We start from the raw sequence: 25730 nt of genomic DNA, 5'->3' as shown, positions 1-25730 counted from the left end.
AAAAGATTTTTCTTAAGGCTGAAATGAGTAACCCATTTACTTTTTGTTCAGAAACGTTGACATCTCTGTAAATGCTCAAGTCAGGCAGGAAGTGCTGTAATAAATTAGGGATAATAATGATAAAATGATTTTTTCCATCCCTCATACCATAGATGCTGATTACATGCTAGCAATAGGTTTCAAAAGTTGTTACCCCTGGTGGGTGTGTGGCTCAGAAACATTGCAGGCTTTCTTGGCCCATCTATTCCTAGCCTGCACATTATCCTTTCCTGCTCTGCTGTGCACAGCCATGTAGGGTTCTGCTATCACCAGGTATTGAGCTTACCTGGGTTTGCCAAATTTAACCAAGAGCCAATGTGTTCTTCCCTCACAGACTGTGCAGAAAGTGGCCAGTTGCACTGAGCAACAGCCGTGTGGTTACTCATAACCCTGGAATGCTGACTTGATTGTAACAATAAATGGAACTAACAGAGCAGAAAGAAATGTTCAAATCAGATTAAAACCATAGGCTTTGAAATGTTCTATATCCTGAGCATTTGCTAAAAGCACATTTTTTAACTCTCTGATCATCAGACCAGTCTTTTTTCCCCTAAAGTTTAGTCATATGCTGCTGTCAAATGAACCACACCCTGAAATTCTTTCCATCATTTTCCTCTTTTGAAGAATCATGTGCTAACTATTGGTTTTATCTGTGGGAGCCAAAAGTACCCTTCTATTGTTTTGGTCATGAAAACTCTCACTGATTTTACTTCAGTCCCGGATCAAGGAGCCTGAACCAACATAAAGCAGAAAAGGAAACCCACTCCTTGGTGCAATTAAACCCACACAACTGCTCGGAGTGGGCACTTAGCTCCTTCTCGTCTCTGCAATGGTCTTTTGTGAAGCCAGCCCAGTAAGAGGGGAAGCAAAGAACGTCAAAAGTAACCGTGTTTATTCTTCTGGAAGTTTCTAGGCGCAGCCGACTCACACCCGTTATGTTTGTGATCCCAAGGGGACTCAGCAGGGAAAACAAAAAATATTTTGCCGACGTGCAAGTTTTCTTTGTTAGAACTAAACCCCTGTGCTCAGTGTTCTCTCCAAATATGTGCTGTTTATTGGGCCAAGATGATTAGGAGCACATGCTTTCAGTTCCATGCTCTGTGGGCTGCGCCCAGGGCAGAGGCATGGGGAAGTCTCAGCAGTGGGAAAGGACTCTAAGCCTGAAGCGGCTGTGTTTCTCCTGTTTTCACCTGTGTACGTATAAAGGGCCACACGTTGCTCTTCCTAAAGTCCTGCTTTTGGTGGAACTTAGGGGGCCACACAAACACAGCTCCTCCAAATGAAAATAAGCATGGAGCAGTCAGCCTGCTTTATTCCTCTGCAGTTACAGCGCTTGTGCTCAGCCCTCTGTGGAACAGCAGTTTCATTTATTTGGCCTTTCCCGCGTAGCTGGGGGGAATTAATCAAACAAAGAAGTCATTATGGATTCAAATCACGTACTCCTCACCACAAGTAGGTTTCTTGTTCTCAGCCTCTCTCCCAAGAGAACTCTTGAGTGATTCCCCCATCAGTCAACAGCTGCCCCAGAGTGAGTAAGGCCCAGGGGCTGAGGAATGGGGGAGAGAGCACTGGGGTAGGAGAGCAGCAGCACAGATGGTAGAGGGTCGGCACACAAACCTCCCAATTCAGTTCCTACCATATAAAGAATTATGTGTGTACAGGTGTGTGCATAAACACACGGAGGGGAGGACCAGCCACCAGTACATGAAAAACTGCCCCCAGCAGGGTTTTTCTTCTCCAAATCATGTTTGGCAAGACCTGCACAGGGTTTGATTCTTATCTTTTCTTCAGGGCCCCCCTCCTCAACCATGTGCACTTACACATAACACTGGATACCTGGGAAGAATGTGTCACTGGGGTATCAGAGCACAATCAGATTGATAGTTGGAAATTGGACAAACCTAGGAAGGAGATCTTAGGACCAGTGAGGCTGATCCAGAGGGAGCCACATGGCTCCTGGGGCAGAGTCAAGGACAATTCCTGGGTGGAAGTTGGATGCTCTTGGCCATCTTCCCACAAGAGGGCATGCTGGGAGCAGGTACAGAGAGTACTGTAGGATTCCCTTCTTGAGGATACCACAGAACACGCTGAGAGAGGTTACAATTTCACTTCCTCTGAAGAAGAAAAATAGTCTATTAAATGCCTAATTTTATAAAATATTCAGATTGCCAAGTGGGAAATCCTAAAAACGTAGTGGGAAGATCAATAGCCTTCAGTGAACTCAACTTTCACCAACAAAATGGCTTTATGCTTGGAAATTCATCCCATGCTCTTGGGTAGGAAGAATTAATATTGTCAAAATGGCCATCCTGCCTAAAGCAATCTACAGATTCAATGCAATCCCTATCAAAATACCATCAGCATTCTTCAACCAACTGGAACAAATAGTTCAAAAATTCGTATGGAACTGCAAAAGACCCCAAATAGCCAAAGCAATTCTGAGAAGGAAGAATAAAGCAGGGGGAATCTTGCTTCCCAACTTCGAGCTCTACTACAAAGCCACAGTAATCAAAACAATTTGGTACTGGCACAAGAACAGACCCATAAACCAGTGTAACAGAATAGAGAGTCCAGATATTAACCCAAGCATATATGGTCAATTAATAAACAATAAAGGAGCCATGGATATACAATGGGGAAATGACAGGCTCTTCAACAGCTGGTGTTGGCAAAACTGGACAGCTACATGTAAGAGACTGAAACTGGATTACCGTCTAACTCATTACACAAAAATAAACTCAAAATGGATCAAAGACCTGAATGTAAGTCATGAAGCCATAAAACTCTTAGAAGAAAACATAGGCAAAACTCTCTTAAATATAAACATGAGCGAATTCTTCCTGAACATATCTCCCTGGGCAAGGGAAACAAAAGCAAAATGAACAAGTGGGACTGTATCAAACTACAAACCTTCTGTACAGCAAAGGACACTATCAGTAGAACAAAAAGGCATCCTATAGTATGGGATAATATATTCATAAATGACATATCCGATAAGGGGTTGACATCCAAAATATATAAAGTGCTCACACACCTCAACAAACAAAAAGCAAATAAGCCAATTAAAAAATGGGCAAAAGACCTGAACACACACTTCTCCAAAAGAGAAATTCAGATGACCAACAGGCACATGAAAAGATGCTCCACATTGCTAGTCATCAGAGAAATCCAAATTAAAACCACAATGAGGTATCACCTCACACCAGTTACAGTGGCCAACATCCAAAAGACAAACAGCAACAAATGTTAGCAAGGATGTGGAGAAAGGGGAACCTTCCTACACTGCTGGTGGGAATGTAAATTAGTTCAACCATTGTGGAAAGCAGTATGGAGATTCCTCAAAAAACTAAAAATAGAAATACCATTTGACCCAGGAATTCCACTCCTAGGAATTTACCCTAAGAATGCAGGAACCCAGTTTCAAAAAGACAGATGCACCCCTATGTTTATCGCAGCACTATTTACAATAGCCAAGAAATGGAAGCAACCTAAGTGTCCATCAGTAGATGAATGGATAAAGAAGATGTGGTACATATACACAATGGAATATTATTCAGCCATAAGAAGAAAACAAATCCTACCATTTGCAACAACATGGATGGAGCTAGAGGGTATTATGCTCAGTAAGCCAGACAGAGAAAGACAAGTACCAAATAAATTCACTCATCTGTGGAGTATAAGAACAAAGCAAAAATTGAAGGAATAAAACAGCAGCAGACTCACAGAACCCAAGAATGGACCAACAGTTACCAAAGGGAAAGGGACTGGGGAGGATGGGTGGAAAGGGAGGGATAAGGGGAATAAAGGGCATTATGATTAGCACACATAATGTAGGGGGTGGGCCTGGGGAAGGGAGTATAACACAGAGAAGACAAGTAGTGACTCTATAGCATCTTACTATGCTGATGGACAGTGACTGTAATGGGGTATGTGGTGGTGACTTGATAATGGGGGGCATCTAGTAACCACATTGCTCATGTAATTGTATATTAATGATACCAAAATTAAAAAATGACTTTATGCTGAGACTATTCCTATGTGTCTAGAAGAGTTGGAAATTAGACTTGATACTGTATTATCTACAATACCTCTGCCAAAGAAAGCAAGGAATCCTATGAACACATGAAAAAGAGGAAGAGGGGAGGTAAGGAAGATTCTGGAATAATCTATTCAGTTCAGCTCTATCAATCCTGCTGATGGAACAAGCAGGCATTTCATGAATGTTTGAACCTGTGTCTCCTAGGGCAGAGGGAGTGCCTTTGACAATCCAGCTCAAGTTTATAGTTCTTCCCCACCCAGGAAGGCTGAAATTCCAGTCTCTTATTATAATAGAATGCAAAAGCTGGTGGTTAAAGGGAGTCAGGGAAGGGCTGAAATTGCTTAAATCCATCTGTTCATTTAAGTCTTTTTTTCTACATCCCCATCTTAGGTCTATGGAGGCCCTGATTTCCACTCTCCCAGAATAGCCCAGTTGTGTGCCCAAACATCTCTTGAGAGTCCCTTACAGGTCTCCAGCACTGGAAATGAGCTAGCAATCCGATTTAAGACCGACAGTTCCATAAATGGGAGAGGCTTCAATGCCTCATGGCAATCAGTCCCTGGAGGTGAGTGAACCAAGGAGGTATCTTAAAATATTTAAGTTGAGCCCTTGTTAAATTTCATGAAATGACTGGAGAGAAGTATGAAGGGTACATCCTGACAACTTTGTGTCTTCCTAAATGGCAAATACTTTCCAAATGGCAAATACGCTTTGGGATATAAGCCTCCCTAAAAAATGTAAAAGAGTTTAACTTGTGAAGGGTCACCTTGTATGTGAACACCAGTCCATGCAAGTATGCAAGTCCATGGTGAAGCAAAAGAAGGGTGACTAGTTGGACTCACTTATTCTCTAAGGTACTTGTGTGTGTTTTCCAGTCTCAGATTTGGGCATCAGCAAAGCAGTACATCATTTCATGCCTTGGGGTAGACCTTTGGATGCTTGGCAAAGGCCAAAACTGTAAATATTAGATTTGTGAATCCCAAGGAATTACCATCTCAAATAGTGATTTTCTGCCCAAGATCTTAGACAGTCTAAATAAATCACCTGTTGTAGATTTATAAATAAAAAATTAATGCACAAAATATTTTAGGAAATGTTAACCTATACAACTACTAAAAATAGCCATGTTTATTGCATACCTACTGTGAATGCTCACTGTGCTATTCTAACTATTCTACAAGGACTCTCTTATTTAATCCTCACAACCATCCTATGAGGGAAGTTTATTTCATATCCTCACCTTACTAATCAGGAAATTGAAGCTTAGAGAAGTCTGTGACTTGTCCAATGTCACACAGCTAGAAAATGCCGAAGCAGAGATGTAACCCCAGGCTACCTTATGGCCTCAATTCTGCAACCCCAAAATAATGTAGTGAGCATATTAGATTTCTCCTAAAGTTAATTATGTCTGAATTGAATGAGAATTATATATATATATATATGTACATACTGTTTAGATTACCCTCCTTTGTTTTGTTGGGGTGAATGAATTAATTATGTTTATTCAGTTCTTCAGAATTTTTAGCATCAACTATGTAAAACTGGTGGTCAAACAAAATAGCATATTGTTTTATGTTATCAGGAATATGACGTAAAGTTTTATGCATTGGGGTTTCCTCTCATTATTGAATTGGGTTTTCTACATACAGGTTGTGGTGGGATTTTCCAGACTCCAAGTGGAGATATTCATTCTCCAAACTACCCTAGTCCTTATAGGAGTGACTCTGACTGTTCCTGGGTCATTCAGGTGCAAAGAAATCATCGTGTTCTCTTGAACTTCACTGACTTTGATCTTGAACCTCAGGACTCTTGTATTACAGTAAGTGATGCAAATTTCAAGTATCATCTTCTGTCAAACCTGGGTCAAAGCATTGCCATATGAGAATATTTAGTAAATGTAACAATTATAGGTGTTTCCAACATCAAATCATAAGAAACCTAACTATTGGCAACTTAAAATATAAGGACATTTATTTTTTATCTTAATACAAATGAGGAAGTAGATAATCTCAGGGTTTGTTTAGCAACTCAGTTTCTGCTCTACAATTGTTAGTGTGTTGGCTTTTCATTTTGTATTTGTTACCTTATGGTCAAAAACTGGCTGCAGCATCCTGAGTACAAATCTGAAGAAAGAAAGAAGGAATAGTGTCAGTTGTTTCTATTTTTTATATGTATTTTAATCAAAGAAGCAAAATGTTCACAGAAGTTCCCTTACATATCCTTGAGCAGAATTGGCTGCAAAAGAAATTAGGAAAGTTATAGTATATAACTTCTTTACATCAGTTATTATTATGCCTCTGCGGGTTTTCACAGGATTCTACTTTTTCTTGAAATGAGGATATCTCAATCTGCTATTTGAACACATCAGTGTCTGATAGGACAGAATAGATTAAGAGATGGGGTAGAAGAGAAGGAATGTGGCTAATATTAAGTTCAATGACAAAAAGTTTCTGTTTCTGCCAACAACTTTAATACATTCTCACCTGAAACTAATGCTGTATGCTTAATGTAGGAGTGAAGAGGTTTAATTTAGAGATTTTCTTTTTGTTTTTAATTTAATATTTTTTGTTACTTGATTTTTTTAAACAAAAGTTTTTCCATCTTTCAGTTGTAGGTACATTTCATTCAAATATAAACCAGATTCTCTCAGCTAACGGATCTTTCTGTTTAGTTTCCTGACAATTTCCTGCATAAACTCCAACTGGCTAGCTTTCAAATTTAACTCAAGAAAATTCAAAAGTTGTTGCACATTTTTCAAAATAGTCCAGTCCAGTTTAACAGTATGATTTCAAGTATTATTTTACAAGACTAAATCATTAATCTACTTAAAAGATCAGTTGATTTATGACTATGTATTAACCTTCTCAATGAGTCTTCAGAGTCTCAGCTGGCAAAGCTTATACAGACTTAAGGTCAGAGCATCCGCTTTCCATAATGGTAACTCAGACCAACTCTCCTGACAAAGACAATTGCAAATTTTAGAATGATATTTAAAAACGTCTTCCTAAGTGCAGCAAAGAATTTACAAAGTACTATGAAATTTCTGAGTTACTATCTGAAAGAGTTATGAGCCTAGTATTTGGGATTGCTTTTGCTTGTAGGGATAAGGCATGTGCTGATCCAGAAAGGGTTAGTAGCATGTCTGAGAGCCTCTCAGGGAAAAAGGAGAAAAGTTTGAGTCCAGGGCCTGAATAGAGTGGAAGTCCTGGTAAACTTTCTGATATCCTAAGTAAAATGAAAGTAAAACAGCCTTCACAGACTTTGCATCCCAGCTTCAATTCACCTGAGTGGTCCAAAAATCTCAAGCCATGGAATAAGGAGAAGGAACCCTGTGTTGCTAATACACATATGCATTAGACATCCAGCCAAAGCAATTTAAGATCTTGAAAGGGAGATAAAATCATCCTAGACCTCATTTCTGCCAATAATCTTTCATATGCAATAGCCAGCAAATTAAGATATTCATGTATGTGAGGAGGTAGTATAACATAAGTGAGATACAACATGAATAACAAAAAAGGGAAACAAAGGCACTAATATGCCTGACTGGTAAGTAGCTGTGATTGCCAAGCTCATGGAGATAAAAGTCAAACTTAAAACACTCAGCAAAGAACTGAAAACTATAAAAGTGATATAGCAAATATGAAAACCAACTAAGAACTTTAGAATTGGATAAATACAGTTGAAATTAATATCTCAGTGGAAGTATTTTCTGACATATTAGAATTGACAGAGATCAAGAGAGAAATAGTGAACTGGAAGATAAATCAGAAGAATCTATCTGTGAAAAAGTATGGGTAAACAGAAGGATGAAAAATACAGAAAAGAGGTCAAAACACATAGGGAACAACTACAAAAGTTATCACATACATTTAATTATAATCCCAGAAGGAAAAGTGAGAGATAAATGGAGCAGAAGCAATATTTGAAGAGCAAATGACTAAGATTTTTCTAAAACCGATGAAAGGCATCAATTTACAAGAACAAGAATCCAAAGGAACCCAAACAGCCAAGAAATAGAAATAGAAATGGAAATGGAAATAGAAATAAATAGTAAGACATACTTATCTAAAAAGCTAAAGGAAAATGTTACAATCAATCAGGTGAGTGGGTGGGTGGGGGAATAGATTGCCTTTTAGGAAGTGGCAGATTGAATGCTGACTTTTCAGCAGTGATAACGAGAAGCAAAAAGGACCATAGAACAGTATCTTCAGTTTGAAAAAAGAAAATAACTATCAAGCAGGAACACTATACTCTCCTCAGATAGCCTTTAAAAATAAAGGTGAAATGAAGCATTGAAGCAGAAGAGGTACCTTCAAGAGAAGTTAGAAAGGGTCAAGGAAAAATTGTCTAACTCATAGTTTTGCCTATGTTGGGCATTTCTCCACAACTTGCTTCCTCTCCCAGTCTGTATAGTGCCAGATAGAATTTCTTCTCTTTGGTAAAGTGTACAGTCCATAGAATTCGACATATAAAATATGTGGAAAAAAAAAAGAAAGCGTAGGTCAAAGGCACACCCAGCATGGCTGCATTTTTTTCCCTGCTGAGGTCATGAGTAGGGTTTTCCACCTACATGAGATATAAATATACAGACAGGGTTTTCTATTAACCACTGCCATATTGCAGCATGCAGCCTGAGCTTGACGTAACAAACTGTAGCAGGAAGCAAAAGATAGGAGGAAGTGAAACTTCAAAATGATCAGGCATGGGAATGGAGACAGGAAAATAATCCCAAAGACAGGTGCTGGGAGGGGTCCAGTCTGGCAGATAAGGTAAAGTACAAAATGTAATAGTCCAAACAAATTGTCAGAATCAGGGAATTCTGTATCAAGTACCTACCAGAGGGTAGGTGGGCTGTTCAGAAGCAGATACCACTAAGCGCTTGAGCAAGGCATTGATATAAAAAGTGAACCAAACCAAGAGCATGAATCAGCATGGTGCCAGAGCTAAGAAATTTAGCTGTGCGGTGGGATGGGCCTAGAGCTAAGCCTGGGTTTTGCAATTTTCTGACCATGTTGCCTTAGAGAAAGTCAGTCTTTCAGCTTCAGTTTCCTTATCTGTGAAATGGGGATGATAAAGGTACCTGTATCAGATTTGCTGTTGGGATGTTTGAGATGATATAAGTGACCTGCTTGTTGTATAGAAAGTTCTCAGTTTGTGCTAGCCATCATAATGCTGCTGTTGATGGCAAATTCTCTCAGAGAGGCATGTTCAGGGAGCACTGGAAGGAGGAGGCAGTATGGAGAATTAGAAGGAGCCGTGGCCTTAGGAGTTAGGGCTTCCCATCTGTGGTCCTGGACCTCAGAGTATTCAGTAAAAGAATAACCTACTTATGACCATTCTCATAGCACAATGCCTAGCAGTTAGTGTATCAAAGACTCAATAAACTATAATAGTAATCATGAGAAAGCAGAAGGAGTGAATCATTTGAGTCTGGAATCAGGGACAGTTTCACACTGGAGATGACATTCAAGTAGCAGGATTTCACTAGTAGAAATGTGGCCGTGAGGCCAGGAGAAGAGGCTGTGGGGATAGAATGAGGGAAATTGTGCACAGAGTAATGAACATGTATGATCTTTTGGGATAGGAAAATAGGGCATTGTGCCTGGTGTGTAGTTGTGTTGGGGGAGCGTGTGTAGACCAAGCATCTGTGGAAGACATTGAATTGGACAAACTCTTTTAGGTTCCATGAAACATAAAAGAAATTATCCTATAGATAGTATGAGATGGATGAAAGTTTTCTGTAAAACAGTAATAATATACTTAAAACTGTATTTTGTAATCATAATACGGCAAGGCAGCCGTGTGAATACTGGATTGAGAGAGAGAGAAAGATGGTACAAAGGCTGTTTGTAAAGTTATGGAAAAAACTTAGGCAGTGGCTTTGGGAGTGTAAGGAAAGAGACATATTGGAGAAGGTCATACAGTCACCAGAATTAGAGGGAATTTTGCCCACATGGTGGAGGGAAAAGTGGGTGATGGAGTGGGGGAGCTGACTGCTCCCTTGAAAATGAATGAAAAGTGATGCCATTAAGTGAATCAAAGGGGTAGACTGCAGTGAGTTTAACTGGAAGCTTTGGAGTGTAAATAAAGGTCTCTGCTGTGTTCTTTCTTGAATTTGACTTAAGAGTTTAGAGCTCAGGATCAGGTCTGAGCTAGACATACACATTTGAGGATAATTTCTCTATATTTGGGTGGTTGTTAAAGCCACAGAAGTAGGTGTGGTTACTTAAAGGAGTATTTTGTAAAGAGAAAAGGGCCATATAAACTCTCTGGGAAACATCACCATTTAAGGGGCAAATGGAAGAACAAAGGAAAAGAGACTGAGAAAGGGTCCCCCTGAGAGATAGGTAGAGAACCAGAAGAGAGTGTCACCTGAAAGCCAAGAGTGAAGCTGATTTAAAAAGAGTGAGGGATCAAAAGTGTCAAATCCAGAAGAGGTCAGCTAGGATGACAGTTAAAAGAAAGCCACTGGATCTGGTCTTTAATGACCCTATCAGAGCAGGATTGGTATAGATAGTATTAAAAGACTCCAAATCACAATGGGTTAGGGGTGCGGGAGTTTCTGAGCTTTTCCCCAAAATCATGGTGGTGACTGGTATGGGAGGTTAAAGGCCATAAATTATGGATAAGGTAAGATTGAAGGAAAGTTGTTATATTTTTAACAGTGGAGAAGCTTTGAGAAGGCAAGGTGGTGGTGGAAAAAAGCTGCTGAATATGAGAGATAAATGGAATAATTGATCAATTGTGTTATCAGGGCAGAGACCTGAAGAAAAGACAGATTGGTCTTATAAATTTCATATTTTCAGAATGAGAAATTGGAACACATGGCCAACAGTAAGACTTTTTTTCTGATTTGCAAATTTATTTATACTGAAAATTACATAAACCATGCGCAAGCTAAGCCATTTTTATTTGTACAATTTATAAATCACCTTTACAAAAAAGTAAATGTGAATAAGGGCTATTCAGGTAAATCGGGGTAGAGATCTGCTGAGTCTGGTTGTCAAGAGGATGAGATTATGGGAACGAGAGGTCTGCAGAGGTTTGGAAGCAGGCAACCATGTCCCGGAGAGCCTGGGAGCTTGGCTGCAAGTTACAGTTAGCTGCCCAGGGCTCAGGAAGGCAAGCATCCAGGCACCAGCCATCCATCCTTTATAGCTAGATGGACACTGGATGTGAAACGCACCCTAAAGTCCAATATGTTACATAATCTGTCTGCAGTTTAAGTTCATGCAAAGCCAATCATTCATTCTGGAGACATTCAAGTCGATTTCTTGGTCCTGTTGCTTAGACAAAGTCCTTAACAAAGAGAAAAATACGTAGTTGCTGCTGATGCTGCCAGATAATAGTTGTGTTCATAGATTTTTAATAGAGCTCAAGTGCCCTATTCAAAACCAAGGTAAATGATGCTTGGATGGGCCAGCCATCATGTTTTTTTTTTTCATGTTTGTTTTTTTAAATGCTTGTAACAGTTTTGATTATCAGAAGTGGAAATACTGATTTTAACAGTCATTATGGTTAATAGTCATAAACACATGAATACATAGAATGTTAAGCTTGGATGAAGAGAGATTACAGATATTTGCTGGTATCTGCTTATTTTAAAAATAAGAAAATTACTGTTCAAATAGGTCAGGATCAAGACCAGGTAGAAATTAAGTGCAGGACCAGCCATTAAAACACAAGCAAGCCTAAAGAATAAGTATTTTGGTAAAATATAAGAATTTCAGTCTACATATGGGGAACTGAATTGCAGAATAAAGGATGACTAGAAAACTAGGGGGAGAAATGAAACTAGGATTACTCAAGAACCATTTTAATTCCCTTTCAGATGAACTGAGACCTCACATATACTATAAGGGAAAATGTTAGGATTTCAGATATGAAATGGAAAATGTCTTTGTTTGTAAGTTAGGTCATCTGGTTTCATTCATGCAATCGATTTCTTGTGTCAACTACATGCCAAATCCTGTTCGGCACTAGTTCCTAGGCATGGCACCACACTGCTCTCTCTCTCCATGGCCTGGGATATTTGTTTGGTCATTTATAAAATCGAGTGCCTGAGGAACTCAAGCAGAGAGAGGGGAACAGAGAAGAGGACCCAGGTAGTAGCTGTGTTTGTGGGCAGGAAGAGGTGGACAGGTGGGAGTTGAAGAAACAGACCTGAAGGGTGAGGCGATGTCATGGACAGGTTCATTCTGGAGACCATCGTCAGATAGCACAACACTGAGCTCCAGCTCACCCTCTGGGCACAAGTACCTCAGTGTTGGGTAGGAGGTCATCTCCAACTCCATCTCCTCTGCGGAAGGGAGCTCTTCCTGTAGTAGGCCTGGTCCCCAGTCATCCCAAGTGGAGGCAGGTAAGCCCACAACACAAGCCATCACTCTTGGCTTCTTGGAACTAAAGGCAAAATTCAGCAAGTGGAAGAAATGAATGAAAATGTTAAAAATGGAGCAGAAATACCAAGCCTCCATGTCCTTCACAGAACCCACAATGGTAGTCTTGGATCCAAAGGCAGTGATCTGTTTGATGTGTGAATTACTAATAGGTGCATGACTGAATAAATGCATAAATGAGTTTTTGTAGTCTTTGCTGCAACGATCAGTGAATGCTTCAGTGGAAAATTGCAGATGGCCTTTTGGGAATGTGTTGTGGTGAGTTCACTCCTTGGCACAATTATTGATATATAATCTCACAATTTTGAACCACATGAGAACTTAGATAACATCGCATAACATTTCTAGAATTTCATGCTGCTATAATGAAAAAAAGAGAAATGAAATTTTTTGACTTCTTTTAAAATGGTGATGGCATCCTTGGGAGCTAATCAGAAAGCTCCGCTTGCACTCAGGTTTCAACTGATTCGGTGCTGTGTTTGCACCTTCTGCTCAGTCCCTTTGAGTGCATAGTGTAATAACATCAGGCTCTCCTGAATGATACACTGTAAGTATTTCTTGCTCAGGCAGCAGTGGGACTCACTGATTGGTCATGACTCTGTAAGATCAGCACCAAAAAGGCTTCATTGTTTCCTTTCATGAACGCTGAGTATTAAAGTGACCTCTGGCTGACAGTTTAATTGTTTGATTAGAGTCTCTCTTCTCAGCCTTAAATTCATGGAGTTTAGTAAGCTCTTACTGATCTCTGAGAAATGCTGGTTGCAGTTCAGTGTGAAAGCTGGAGAGAGAAGTCAGTTCAGCAGCACCAAGTGGCCGCTGGAGACCCACGACCTCTGATTTCAGCATCCTTTTTGCTCAGCACAATGGAATGTCTGCCTTGTGAGAATCAGAAAGAAACAGATAAAAGCCAGCAGACCACAGTCCAGATCCTGCCTCTTTTTTTGAGAAAATATACACTAAGGCTAACAAGCCTAATATAACAGAAGGACACATGATGAGTAACTGTTTTCTTTCTGGAGCTTTCTGTGCTGATATAGGAAAGAAAGCTAAGTGTCTGATTTGAATAGAAGAAAACCAGATCTCCACCCCCACCCCAAACTGCAGTGTCTGCTGCCTGTCACACTGTCTGTCGGTGGGGCACAGGGTGGGACAGAGGAAGCATGGAGTGCGCTATCCGTAGTTTGTTTTATTTTTTTAAGACATTATCCATGATGTGTTTCCTTTTAAAACATTGACCATTTCCAAAACAGAGCAAATAGAAGAATAACAGAACTCAGTTCTTCTAAGAGACCATGGAACAATTCTTCTTTAAATATTTATTGTTTTACAAACAAATCCATGACAAATCAATCTCTCTCTCTTGCTCTCTCATTTTTTCACTCTCCTTTACTTCTCACCACACAAAGCTTTAGTTTCCATCTGTTATGTGTTCTCTGAAGATCTCTTTAAAATGTTTTATCTTGTGACTTGCTTCTGATAACTTGCTTAGCCGTTTTGCCTTCCAGTGCCAAACACAGTCACCAACACATCGTATCCCCAAAGCAAAGAGTAATTTAATCAAAGCCACAGTTCTCAGTCTGTGCACACAGACTTTGTTTTGTTTTGTTTATATTTCAACTCAGAATTTCCTTAAATTGTTGTTTATTTGTGAAAATAAAATAAGCTTCTTGGCTTTCTTTTTATATCAACTTTTCTGGCATTACTGCTTGTAACAGCTGAAAATTATTAGAGTTTATAGTCTCCTGTAATATTTGAAGTGAGTGTGGTAATGTAGCATAACGGGATAGGAGTGACAAAGTCCTGTCATGAGATCTGTGGCTGTGAATTTAACCTGGTGTTCAGGGTGTTCAGTTTCAGAGGACCGTAGCTAGGGAGTACCACCGACTGGGGAAACCGGTGTTTCCTCCCTCTCCGCCCTCCCAACGAGCTGCCACAGGGAATAATACCTTCATATCCTTCCTCACATACACTTATGACTTTAACAGCTTGGATCACTTCCTGAGAGATTCCTCTCCTTCTCATTTACTATTTCCTCCATCTTGGTGTGGTTCCCATTCCAAAACGGGAACCCATTAACAGCTACACTACCATATGTAACATGGGATATATTGCATAGATCTCATCCTCACAATTGACTTTGTACCCTGATGTGAGTGATCTCTTCTGTACCCTAAATATCTTATCTTTCAGCACATTTTTTTCACGCCGATAAGCTTTAAAACAATCCAGAGCAGTAGATGTGTGCTGGGAGAAGGAGCTAAAAATAAGTATGGGGTAAAAAGTGGGTTGAAAGCCAAACTGGTCCAGGGAAAAGGGAGAAAAGAAGCCTTGCTAGACCAGACAGGTTGTGGTTAGACCAGAAAAGAATGAGGAGTGAATTTATATCTGAATCTAAGAATGAAACCGAGTTTAGGAATCAGGGACAGACATTTAAGGTTTTATTTGATGGTCCTGGGCACTTTGCCTTTTGTTTGGGCTGCTAAATTAGCCATGCTGGGAATCTCATGTATGTTTGGTGGGTTGGAATGCATGACAGGTGCCAACCACTCTGAAATCTACAAGGCCCCAAATAAGACTTTCTACCATGCCACTACAGATACTGTATTGCAATTCTAGATAAGTGATAGGAGCTATCCATTCTATTTCAAGAGGTCCCAAGATTATCTTTCTAGGGGATCATGGCATTTAACTTAGCTTCATAAATCCTGGCCTCTCAATATTATATTCTCAGTGAATAAAATTTGAAAGTATCTATTCCTTTGGTTTGATTTATCACAGTGTCTGTACAGGTAAATGTTACCTGCTACTCCTAATTTTTCTATTAATAGTACTATAGCTTCTATTACTATTAATACTATGTTAAAGGTCTTATTAAAAATTGTGAACCTTAGGTACATAGACCTTGTTCCATAATCCTCGGTTCATTGCTATCATTAGTTCATGAAAAGACTCATATTAAAATACTTTTTAAATCTTAAAATATATATTGTACATTTTTTCACACATTCTTCAATATATCATTTCAATGAATTTTATCATTAATAAGTATGTTATTTTGATACCTTCTAGAAGATTCACAAATGAGTTAAGAAGGAAAAAAGTAGTAGTACAGAAAATGAAAATAAAAGTGTGTTCTTACACATTCATAATTCGTTTGCATGGGAAGCTCAACTCTGAAGCTAAGGTGAAGCTTTGTCATACTTTGGGGACTGCAAAACATGCTGTACGTTTTGCTTTTGAATTAAAATAGTTTCTTTTTACTCCAGTTTATAACAACTCACCCACACATTTAGTTGGTTGATTTTCTCCCTGAGAAAAATGAAACTTAGTCAAACAAGAAGATAGGAAATACAGTAGAAATATTTTTTGAGCTCTTACTCCCTAACAATCTGAGGAAATATATTCCAGTTTCTAGAAGTGAAAACATAGATGTTAGTAAGGAAGCTGATGTTCATTCTCCCCTCAGTCATGTACTTTGGGCTGGGAGTGCTGACTCTCAGTAAGGTGATCATGAGTCACTGCATCAGCCAGGGGTGGGGCTGCTGGGGGCTGAAGTTCGGATGCACTGCATTCCATCAGGCACTTGCTCTTTGGTTCTTAAGCAAAGCATCAGTGATTGCTGGTCTTTATTTAGTGCAATTTAAAAGTATGGGGATACTCAGCTTTCCTTTTGTATCAGATTTTATGTTTTAGGAAGAACATTCTACACAGTGGCAGTTGCCAGGAGACTGAATTAAAGGGGGCACAGATTTAGGCAGGGAAAACTTCAGGCTGTTATGTTAACTTAGGCAAGAACATGAAGAGGTCCCACACCAAGACACCACGAGGAGGCCCTGCACAGGAGGTGGTAGGAATGGACCCTAGGGATTCATCAGAGAGAACTGACAGAACATAAGGATCCATTGGATATAGGACATAAGGGAGAGATCTAAAAGAGCTTGGTGGTTGGGTACCTGCTTCTGGCATTTATGAGGCAAGTGATGAAGGTGAAGGAGGATTAGGGAAAGGATGAGGTGATTTTAGTTTGAGATGGTGACTTTCAAGGTTTATGGGACTATCGAAGCAATGATGTCTGGAAAGCCATTAGTTATGTGAGCCTAAAGCTTGGAGAAAGCTCTGGGGTCCACTTGTATACATAGGCCAACTAACAAATGACTTAGAGATCTTAAAACAGAAGCCATACCATTTAACTTGATACATTCCTGTCTGGCAGCAAAAGGCTAGATTAAGTGACATTCATATCCATCTGGCTCAGATACTGTAGCACTATTATATGAATAGCATATTTTCATGTCTCTGTATTTGACCATTACTTAAACATTTTAAATATACACGTTATTAAAAAATTTTACATGCTCCTCATATTAAATTTCTGAAATACAGAAAAGAAAAAAAAAGAAATTAACATCATCCCTAATATTGCAATACAGAGGCAAACTTAAAATTTTGGCTTGTTTCCTACATAAACATGCACATATAAACTCACACATGCACACATACACATATAAACATAGATAGTTAGGATAATACCACATACTATTTTGTATCCTGCCTTTTTTATTTAGCACTATTTAACACAATTCTTCTTAAAAATAGATTCTTTGGCCATATAATCAATTATATGGATGTACTAGAATTCAGTTAACCATGAGCTTATTATTGACCAGATTTCTTTGTTTTCGTTCTTATAACAATGGTATGAAGACCAAACTTATATGTGAGTTAAAATGTGATATTAGACATCTTTGTCCTTAAAAATACATATTCATTCCTTCCTCAGTCCCTCATTTCACACCTGTATTCGTTATCTATTGCTGCATAACAAATTATCCCAAAACTTAATGGCTTAAAACAACAGCCTTTGTAGTTTCGGTGAGTCAGGAATCCAGGTACACCTTACCTGGGTCCTTCCTAGCTCACTCACATGGTTGTTGGCAGGATCCAGCTCCTTGCAGACTGCGGGCTAGCGGCTTCCCTCAGCTCCTTGCTGTGCCGGCCTCCCCACGGAGTATTTTACAACACAGCTACTGGCTTCATCAGAGCCAGCAATATAAAGTGCAAGAGAGAGTGCCAATAAAAGAGAGAGTGCTACAAGATGGAAGAGTCCATCTTTTCATGATGTAATCATGGAATTGACGCCCCATCACTTTTTCCGTATTCTGTTTATTAGAAGCAAGTCATTAGGTTCATATTGCCCAATGGCATGAATCACTGGGAGCCAGATCAGAAGTTGCCTGCCACTCCCTGTCCCCACAATCCCAGTTGGGTAATTTTCATGGACTGTGTCTCCTGACTCAACCATACAGCTGGACAAACCCCTGCTCTGTACCTCTTTTTGTTTTTGCCTCTGTAGCTTTCTTGTTCTCCCCTTCAAAGTTTAATTCATTTCTTAAACAGCAATTTATTTATCTCTAGGTCTCATTTTAATAGTAGAGGCTGATATCTGTTAAGTACTCACTGTGTGCCAGTAACTCTCCTAAGTACTTTACATATTTAACTCATTCAATTCTGGTGAACAATGCGAGCTATAGACTCAGATCAGTACAAATACAGATTAGGAAGGATAGAAAGGAGAGAAATTTGTCTGCAATAACATAAAATAACATCTCTCCTACTGCAGTCATTCTCTAAGCATCTGTGAAGGTATTTTGCTAAATAAGAACAGTTTTTCTCTCTAAAAGGAATTGTGCCATCATCCTTTAAATAATGTATACCGTTCAGTAATACATGTTTCTATCATCAGTGAGTCAATAGGAAGGTAAAACATTCCCTTTGCTCAGCTCCTTTCTTTTCTTGGATTACTGGTCCATAGGACGGTGACCATAGGCCTGGTAAATATCATCAGAAAAGAATGCTAGTCTCCCACCTAAATTGTTTCTTCCCCATGTCACTTTATGTTGGAGTTGACATGTGTGAACTTTGGAAAAGGGTTGCATTTATCCAAATCTCTTTAGGATAAGTATTAAAATTCAGAAAGGTCTGGCTCAGTTCTAATTTCTGGCTAGACCTAAGGGTATGGAGGGTTCCCAGTAGCACCACAACATGTCATTTGTTTTGACTACCCTGGGCCTTGGAGATGGGTGTGATGCCGCAGCCCACCTCCCACCTTCCCTGTTCTCTCACAGAGCTAGCAACTGGCCCCTGAGAGCTGTGTGTGTGGTATGGCTCTTGCCCGGGGGTTAAACCCTCCCCTATTGCCCTTTGGGGACAGAATGAAGAAAGCCTGATGAAAAGCAGCTCGAGGTGGCCTCTTTTCTTCCTGTGGAGCCTCTCGCACACCCTCCTGCCCACTATGCCTTCATGTATTCCAGCCTCTGAGGGTGAGGACAGTGTTTTCTTCTTTCTCGGTTTTCCTTAGTCCTCTGTTCTTAGAGGCCGTGTATTCTAACATCTGTGATGCTTTACTCATCTGTACCTCAAACATTTATTGCCTGTTATATGCCAGGTTCTATCTAGTCTTTTAAAAAGTCCATTTTCATATGGTAAAGGTAAATTTTGGTATTTTGAAGGGTGTGTTGGCATCTGGAAATGTGATAAAACTCTAGAGAATTTGTAAAGAGACTGATGAACTTTCCTGTGGAAATTAGATTTTAGAGCCCCTGTTGGAACTCTCAGGGATGGTGACTACTTTTCTTCTGTAGATTCAACTTCCAAAATTTATTTTACTCATGACATGTAGAAATGAGTTAGTTGAGATGTATAATTTTCTTGTTTTGTATATTTCTCTGAGTTTTACCATGTAAGCAACAGATCAAAAACGCAATTCCCAGACCTACACACTCATGGCAGTAGACTTAAATAAGAATTATATACCTATAACTTACATGAATATATGTGTAGCCAATAGTAATATAATTTGCTAATTTGGCCTTGGGAACTAAATGGAAGTAAGGGAAAATACATTTTGATAATTTTCATGGTTCTAGAATTCTAAATAATTGGGAACAAATTTTCTCATACTTTCTTCCTTGCAGTTTTTTCTTATAATTTTTTATCTTAAACTAACTAATTTGACATTACAAGTGTTAAGAAAATTCTCAAATAAAAGAATTGCTGCTCTAAACTGTTCAAAAAATCAAGTACCTCCTTGATAACCCGAGGTCTTCTACTTTCATAAAATGACAATTAGGTACATGTAACTTAATAATTATCACAAGCATTTTAAAGAGAAGTAACATGATATAATAGAGATTTTGGGGTTAAGTTTCCAACTTTGCGGCTCAGTAGCTTTATGATTTTAGATAAGTCACTAGCTTATATCTGATGAGACAATATTTTAATAGCTAGCATACTTGTTAAGTCTGTTTATCCATTAAAAAAATCACATGGTGTTGAGGACGAGGTTAGGATGTTTGTGATGGTGCTTATAAAATCACAAACTGCTAATCATGTTTAGGGTGCCTTTGATATATAGTTCTGGTCCAGGAACATTTGAAAACCTTCTTCAGATCCATTCCTTCCAAAGCCATGTCCCAGCCATATGAATTTCAGCCAAGGTCCTGTAGTCCCAGGATTTTTCTGGTGAGGGGCTGGGAAACATGGAAACCCCTGAAATGTACACCCTTTCAAAGGATCCCTAGGGAAGTGGTTCATTCATGTGATTTTGGAAGTTTCTGGCTAAAATTTCTACCTCACTTATTTTTCTTTGAGAGGATTATAATCATTGAGAGAGAAAAGAGACAACTTAGAAAGGGAAAGAGCAGTACCTCCTTACTCACTAGACCTCTGAATCTGGGGAGAAATAACAGAGACTAGATGAGTCTTGCCTTCATGAGCTCATTACCTTGTAAAAAGCTTGTGATTGTGTTGGTGGTGTTTGTATTTTGGTGGGGGAATCTCTAAAACTCATAGAACCCTAATGTTTCACTAAAGTTTAAGCTATGTGTTCTAAACAAACAAATGACCTTATGAGAAGCAAGAGGTCTCATTGCAAGTAGCATTAATCAAGAGTCAACTTGTATATTCCCTAGACCTTGTAACCTCAAATGTCCTGAAGGATATTCTTAAAGAAGATGGTATTAATATAACATTACTGAAATCTTAGGAAAATATAAAACTGGTTATAGATACAATGACGTCTTGGATTAAATCAATGGTAGTATTATTTGAGAGTAGGTTGAAGTATAAATATAGTAAGAGGTTTTGTAATGATGGTTTGTACTAGTTTTTACTTTGTTTTGGCTACTATTTAAGGTGTTCAATGTGTTCAAAAGAAACAGTTGTACTGGATTGGAACTATAGTTTGAATTGGTTAAGAAAATCATACTGCACTGAAGAGAACACTGATTATAATCACCACTAGATATTTTAAAGTCATTTATGTGTACCTTCCTTGTATTAAAACCCGGAACTTTCTTTTCTCCCCCCAAGACTTTCTTATGAAATAGAATGATAATTTATTTTGAATAAAACAGCCATATTTTAACTTCATGTTTTAATCCCACTTTAGTGCTTGGCGGTTAATGCATCTATCCTGCATAACTGATAAACTCAGTAGACAAAATGAGCTTCAGTTTGGGACTCTGGAATCTGGCTGTCTGATACAATATGACCTGCTCCCTCTTAGGAACTGTGTCACCTGGACACATGACCTGGGGTCTCCATGTAGCAATTGTCTTTTTTCTTAAAAATGGGGGAAGGTTTGGGAGGAGAAAATGGGATTGTGTATTTGGAGGGCTGAATGTGGTTCCTGGCATATAGTAGGCACTTAGTGCATGATTGCTACTATTATTATTATCCAAAGAAAGGGTACTCATTTCCCCTGTTTACATGTAAGAGCATTAAAATATTCACACCAGACACAGAGTTCCAAGGAAATGAGCAAGCTTCAATTTCACAAACTAATACAGTGATTTTGAGTACATGTTAAGTCAACTCTTCCATTGGTACCTCTGGAGGGTCAGCTAAGTCCCAGCATAGCAGTGGGCAGATACAGAGCCCAGTGTATTTTTTTAATTCATGAGATAATTTTCTAAATTGGGCTTATATCACTATATTGTTTGAAAGAATTCTGCTATTTCTCTTCCTTCTTGACTAGGACACTATGAAGAGCAAAACATTCTAGCAAATATTGTGTTTCAGAAAATCAGTGGCTCCTCATCATTATTGCTCACCGATTTGCTCCTATGTTCATTCTTGCATCTAACATTCCGGCACACTTTGTGGGTATGGCCCTCAAGGACTGCACTGGGATCAGGGGAGGGAGGGGGGCAGTGCAAATAATGGCACTTATGAAGATACCTGGAGATACTGTTGTGGTTCTTGCAGCGAAACTCCTACTGAAATCCACAGAGTTCCCTAGAAACAACAAAAGACTCAGATATTCCGTGGAACTGTGTGATGAGACAGTGAAATGGAATTCTAGATCCAGTAAATATGTTTTCTGCTAGCTCACCACCGATGTGCACACAGCCCATGGAACGTGGGCCTCTGAGATGTCACTGAATTCCTAACCATATTCCCTCTTGTCTTTCTTTGTAGGTATATGATGGCTTAAGCTCCACGACTGCCCGCCTTTCCAGAGTGTGTGGAGGGCAGCCACTGACTAACCCCATCACCTCTTCAGGAAATAGCCTCTTTGTGCGATTTCAGTCGGGCCCTTCCAGACAGAGCAGGGGCTTCCGAGCCCACTTCAGGGAAGGCAAGTACTTCGTGGGCCTCCCTAAGGCACAGGCCACCTGTTCTTACATGCCCCTCCTGGTGCTGCAGTAAAAGGAGATCAGTCTGAGGAAATTGCTCCCAGCTTTCTACTCACCAGGCAACAATTGAGATAGAACAAAGGAACTATGGTTTGCAATTATTCTGACTGTTGATCCTTTAAATTTACCATTGTCTAGCATAGATGGTGCTAACTTCCTTTGGATCTGTGTTATCTCTCAAGTTTACAGAGTAATAGTTAAAAGTCCCTTTAATACTAGAGACATTATAAAGAAGTGTTTATTCAAATTCCTTCATTTATAGATAAATTATCTAGCTTTCAGACTAGCGGGAGATAATGCAAATTGCAAGACTTACTAGTAACGTAGTCAGATTCTAACGGCTCAAGGTAGTGGTCATCCTCCTTTCTGAATCCTGCCATTGTCCACCTAAAGAATCTGTGTTGTTTTTCTTGTTCTTAAATGACTACTTCTCAGTTCTTCCTGCTATACCTTTTCATCCATGGCCCTTTATCTGGTCACTTTTAGAAAGAGCCCACTTTATCCCACTGTTAGAGATGGAATACAGGACAGAGGCATTGCTGGATGGCTCCAACAGGCCTCTGATTTTCACTCAGATGACCCTTCAGATAAGTGTAGTCTGCTTGGTCACAAGTCTGTTTCTGTGGACCTGCTTGTCTTCCCTAGTAAGAGTGCTGGTGAGGGGTAGCTTCTGGATTGAAGACTCAAACACATACTGTACACTTTGAAGCAGGATAGACAGCATAAATCACTCAGTCTCCATGCTTTCAAAGAAAAAAAGTTTCTTAACGTGTTCTTTTTTTCATTTGATCACTTACATTTCGCTTCATAGTAAAAAACAGTTGGACTATTGTAACAGCTCCTCAAACATGCCCACTCTTTTCCCATCTTCTGCCAAAGTCACCTCAGAAAAGCCCTGCACTGATCTTTCCCTGAGTGGCCTAGCATCTGCCCTGGCTCAGCACTGCCGAAGTGATGGAGCCCGGGCTCCTCCAGATGTTACTCAGGGGCCTCAGAACCTGTCCCGATCCTTGACCAGCGTCACCTCTGACACCCCTCAAGATGCACAGCCAGGTCTTTGTAGATGTCCCTTCACTGTGTCTTGCTCAGACTGACCTCTCCCTGGACTCCCTTCCTCACCCCCCAGGTCCTCCTTCAGCCACTGTCTCCTCTGTGAGGTGCTTCTTCCACTCTCCAGCTGGCAGCAAACGCTCCCTCTGCTGCATTTCCACAGAGCTTTGCATTTCTCTGAAAATAAACAGCTATCTCCAGGAAGTCTTATTCAATTGGGCGTTTATTTTCCTAAAAAAAAAAAAATTCATGCATGAAGAGATTATCCTTCTACCTATAATTTATGAGGGCAGAGTAAGTGTATTAATGCCAGAGTTTTGTTGGAATGATTGTGGTAATTGAAAAATATTATTATCAATGGACAGTGCGTTCCCATTTTCTCATGGTTTTATGTGTGGCTTCCTTGACATGCATTTCAGAAATAGAGAAAAATCATTTATGTTTTCATCCATCCAATAATTGCTTTGTACAGTCAGCAGAAATCAAGAGTGTGTGATGTGTATGTTTGTGTGCTCCTCAGCTTGTGGAGGCTACATCCTCACCAGCTCCTTTGATACTATATCCTCTCCATTGTTCCCTGCCAAGTACCCAAACAATCAGAACTGCAGCTGGGTGATTCAAGCTCAACCTCCATGTAAGTAACACAAATAACAAAGAAAAAGAATCCAGGAAAGATGGTGTCTGTGGGAAAGTCCACCTATGACTAATGTAGTAATCGATGGCTTCCCCCACTTTTTTTTTTGGAAGTCCCAATTCCTGATGTGCATGAGAACAAACATTTCCTAATCTGATAGGGAAGTAATTTTTACTATCTATTTTTAATGTAAAGAAAAATTTATGTTCCAAGGCCCAGCAAAGGATAAAAAGCCCATAACCTTGCTGTATTGACAGCCATGTGAGATAGGAGGTAAGCAAAAATAATTGATAAATATATAGTTTTTGACATGTGTATCTTGAGTACAGTAGATGTGCAAGACAGTTACTAAATAGTAAGAACTGTAGAGTGGAAATTAATAACTCACAGTTTGGGAACGCAGTGCCATGAGGTATTGATCTTCAGTCAAAGTGGAAGCTAATTTTAAAGCGTGGTCTCTCCAGCAATGCATATATTAAAAAATCCCAGTACAGGTCTGGGGGAAGCATTTAATCAGTGCATACTTTATTTTCTTTTTAGAATCCTAGAACCCTATTTTCTGCACTGGTAACAATTTGATGGTGAGGATTACTGTCCACATTTTATAGACAGAGAAAATGAGAAGACCCCTCAGGGCTCAGCAAAATGATTACAAAGGGGCTGGTCCCTGGGGCCATTTTGAATCCTGTTTCAGATGAGCTCTGCTCTGCCTTGAGGTTTTCAGAAAAAATCTGTGATTTCAGACATTATGTGGGAAAGGCATTAAGTTCTCAGCTCTGCTCTGTAATTAATGACTTGTGTGATAACAGGCAAGTCACTTAAGCTAATGAAGCCCCATTAGCTACACTAAAAAATGAAAACTTTGGTTTAAATATTCTCTACCACTTTTCCTAGGGATGTTTAGAGTTAACAAAAGGATATCTTTACTGACATGCACATGATCTGGGCATTGGTGATGTATTCCTTAGCCAAAGAAAATTGCCAGCCAGCCAGAAACTGAGCCTTAGATAAATATGCCAGTTGGCTTGAGTCAGCAATTTTGCATGTAAGGATACTTTCTAATGAGTTGTAAAGCATTTAAATGAAAGATCTCACTGGTTCAAAGACAGCAATTAGAAAGATCCTATTCTGAAGACTAGGTGCCCTGGAAGAACAAGGAAAGGAAAACGTACCTAGGTACTTGCTGTTCTGCAAGGAATTCAAGGCTGGCTTTATAAATGACTCTGAACCCCTAGAGCCCTGGTTTTGGCCTTAAAGTCAAACTGAGAGTGCCAGGCTCTGTGTGCTAGGGAGAAAAGAGTATCTTATTTACAGTACAAGTAAAGAATTAGAATTTAAGGAAACTATTCTATTGAGAAAAATGCTTCTGAGAGAAACACAGCAATGGCTGATAGAAAAAGTGTAAAGACCATATATTCTAACAAGACACTCCCCACAGTCTGGGGCATGAAACCACCACCATTTTAGATTCTATAGGCATTTTCAACAACATGGATTCTGTTTCTTGTAAAATAAAACCTTTTAGCAAAACAGTTGTTACTTTCCCCCTTCGCCCACTCAGCCCCTATGCAAATCTTCCAAATTCCTTGCTTCCCCCGGAGAGCCCATATAGGAGATTGTCAGAGGTAAAATGTCTCTGCCCCTATGTTTGTTTGCCAGTACTTTATTAAACAGTCTTCTCTTTATCTCTTACAGTCAGTCATATCACCCTCTCCTTTAGCCACTTTGGACTTGAAAGCAGTACAACATGTACACGAGACTTTGTAGAAATTTTGGATGGCAATTATGATGACGCGCCCCTCCGAGGTACTGTGGTGCTCACTCATTTACACCTGTGGCCCCGGCTCTCTTTTGTTTGTGTACTTCCACAT

General features: G+C 39.5%; 1 protein-coding gene across 3 annotated transcripts in view; it reads left to right on the top strand.

Moving 5' to 3' along the window:
- Window positions 1-25730, top strand: part of CUBN (cubilin) — a 267651-nt gene that overhangs the window by 118765 nt on the left and 123156 nt on the right. For all 3 annotated transcript variants that reach the window (XR_012127986.1, XM_037001703.2, XM_073229128.1), the window contains exons 30-34: window positions 4469-4643; window positions 5728-5897; window positions 21958-22117; window positions 23746-23859; window positions 25555-25665. Coding sequence is in view for 2 of the 3 variants with exons in the window: in XM_037001703.2 (XP_036857598.2) it covers window positions 4469-4643; window positions 5728-5897; window positions 21958-22117; window positions 23746-23859; window positions 25555-25665 (730 nt within the window). In the remaining variant the exon portion in view is untranslated. The remainder of the gene's footprint in view (window positions 1-4468; window positions 4644-5727; window positions 5898-21957; window positions 22118-23745; window positions 23860-25554; window positions 25666-25730) is intronic.

This window comes from Manis javanica, chromosome 2 (assembly GCF_040802235.1).
Source record: "Manis javanica isolate MJ-LG chromosome 2, MJ_LKY, whole genome shotgun sequence".
NCBI lineage: Eukaryota > Metazoa > Chordata > Mammalia > Pholidota > Manidae > Manis > Manis javanica.
The sequence above is the reverse complement of the archived record's forward strand: the minus strand, read 5'-3'. Positions and strand labels throughout refer to the sequence as shown.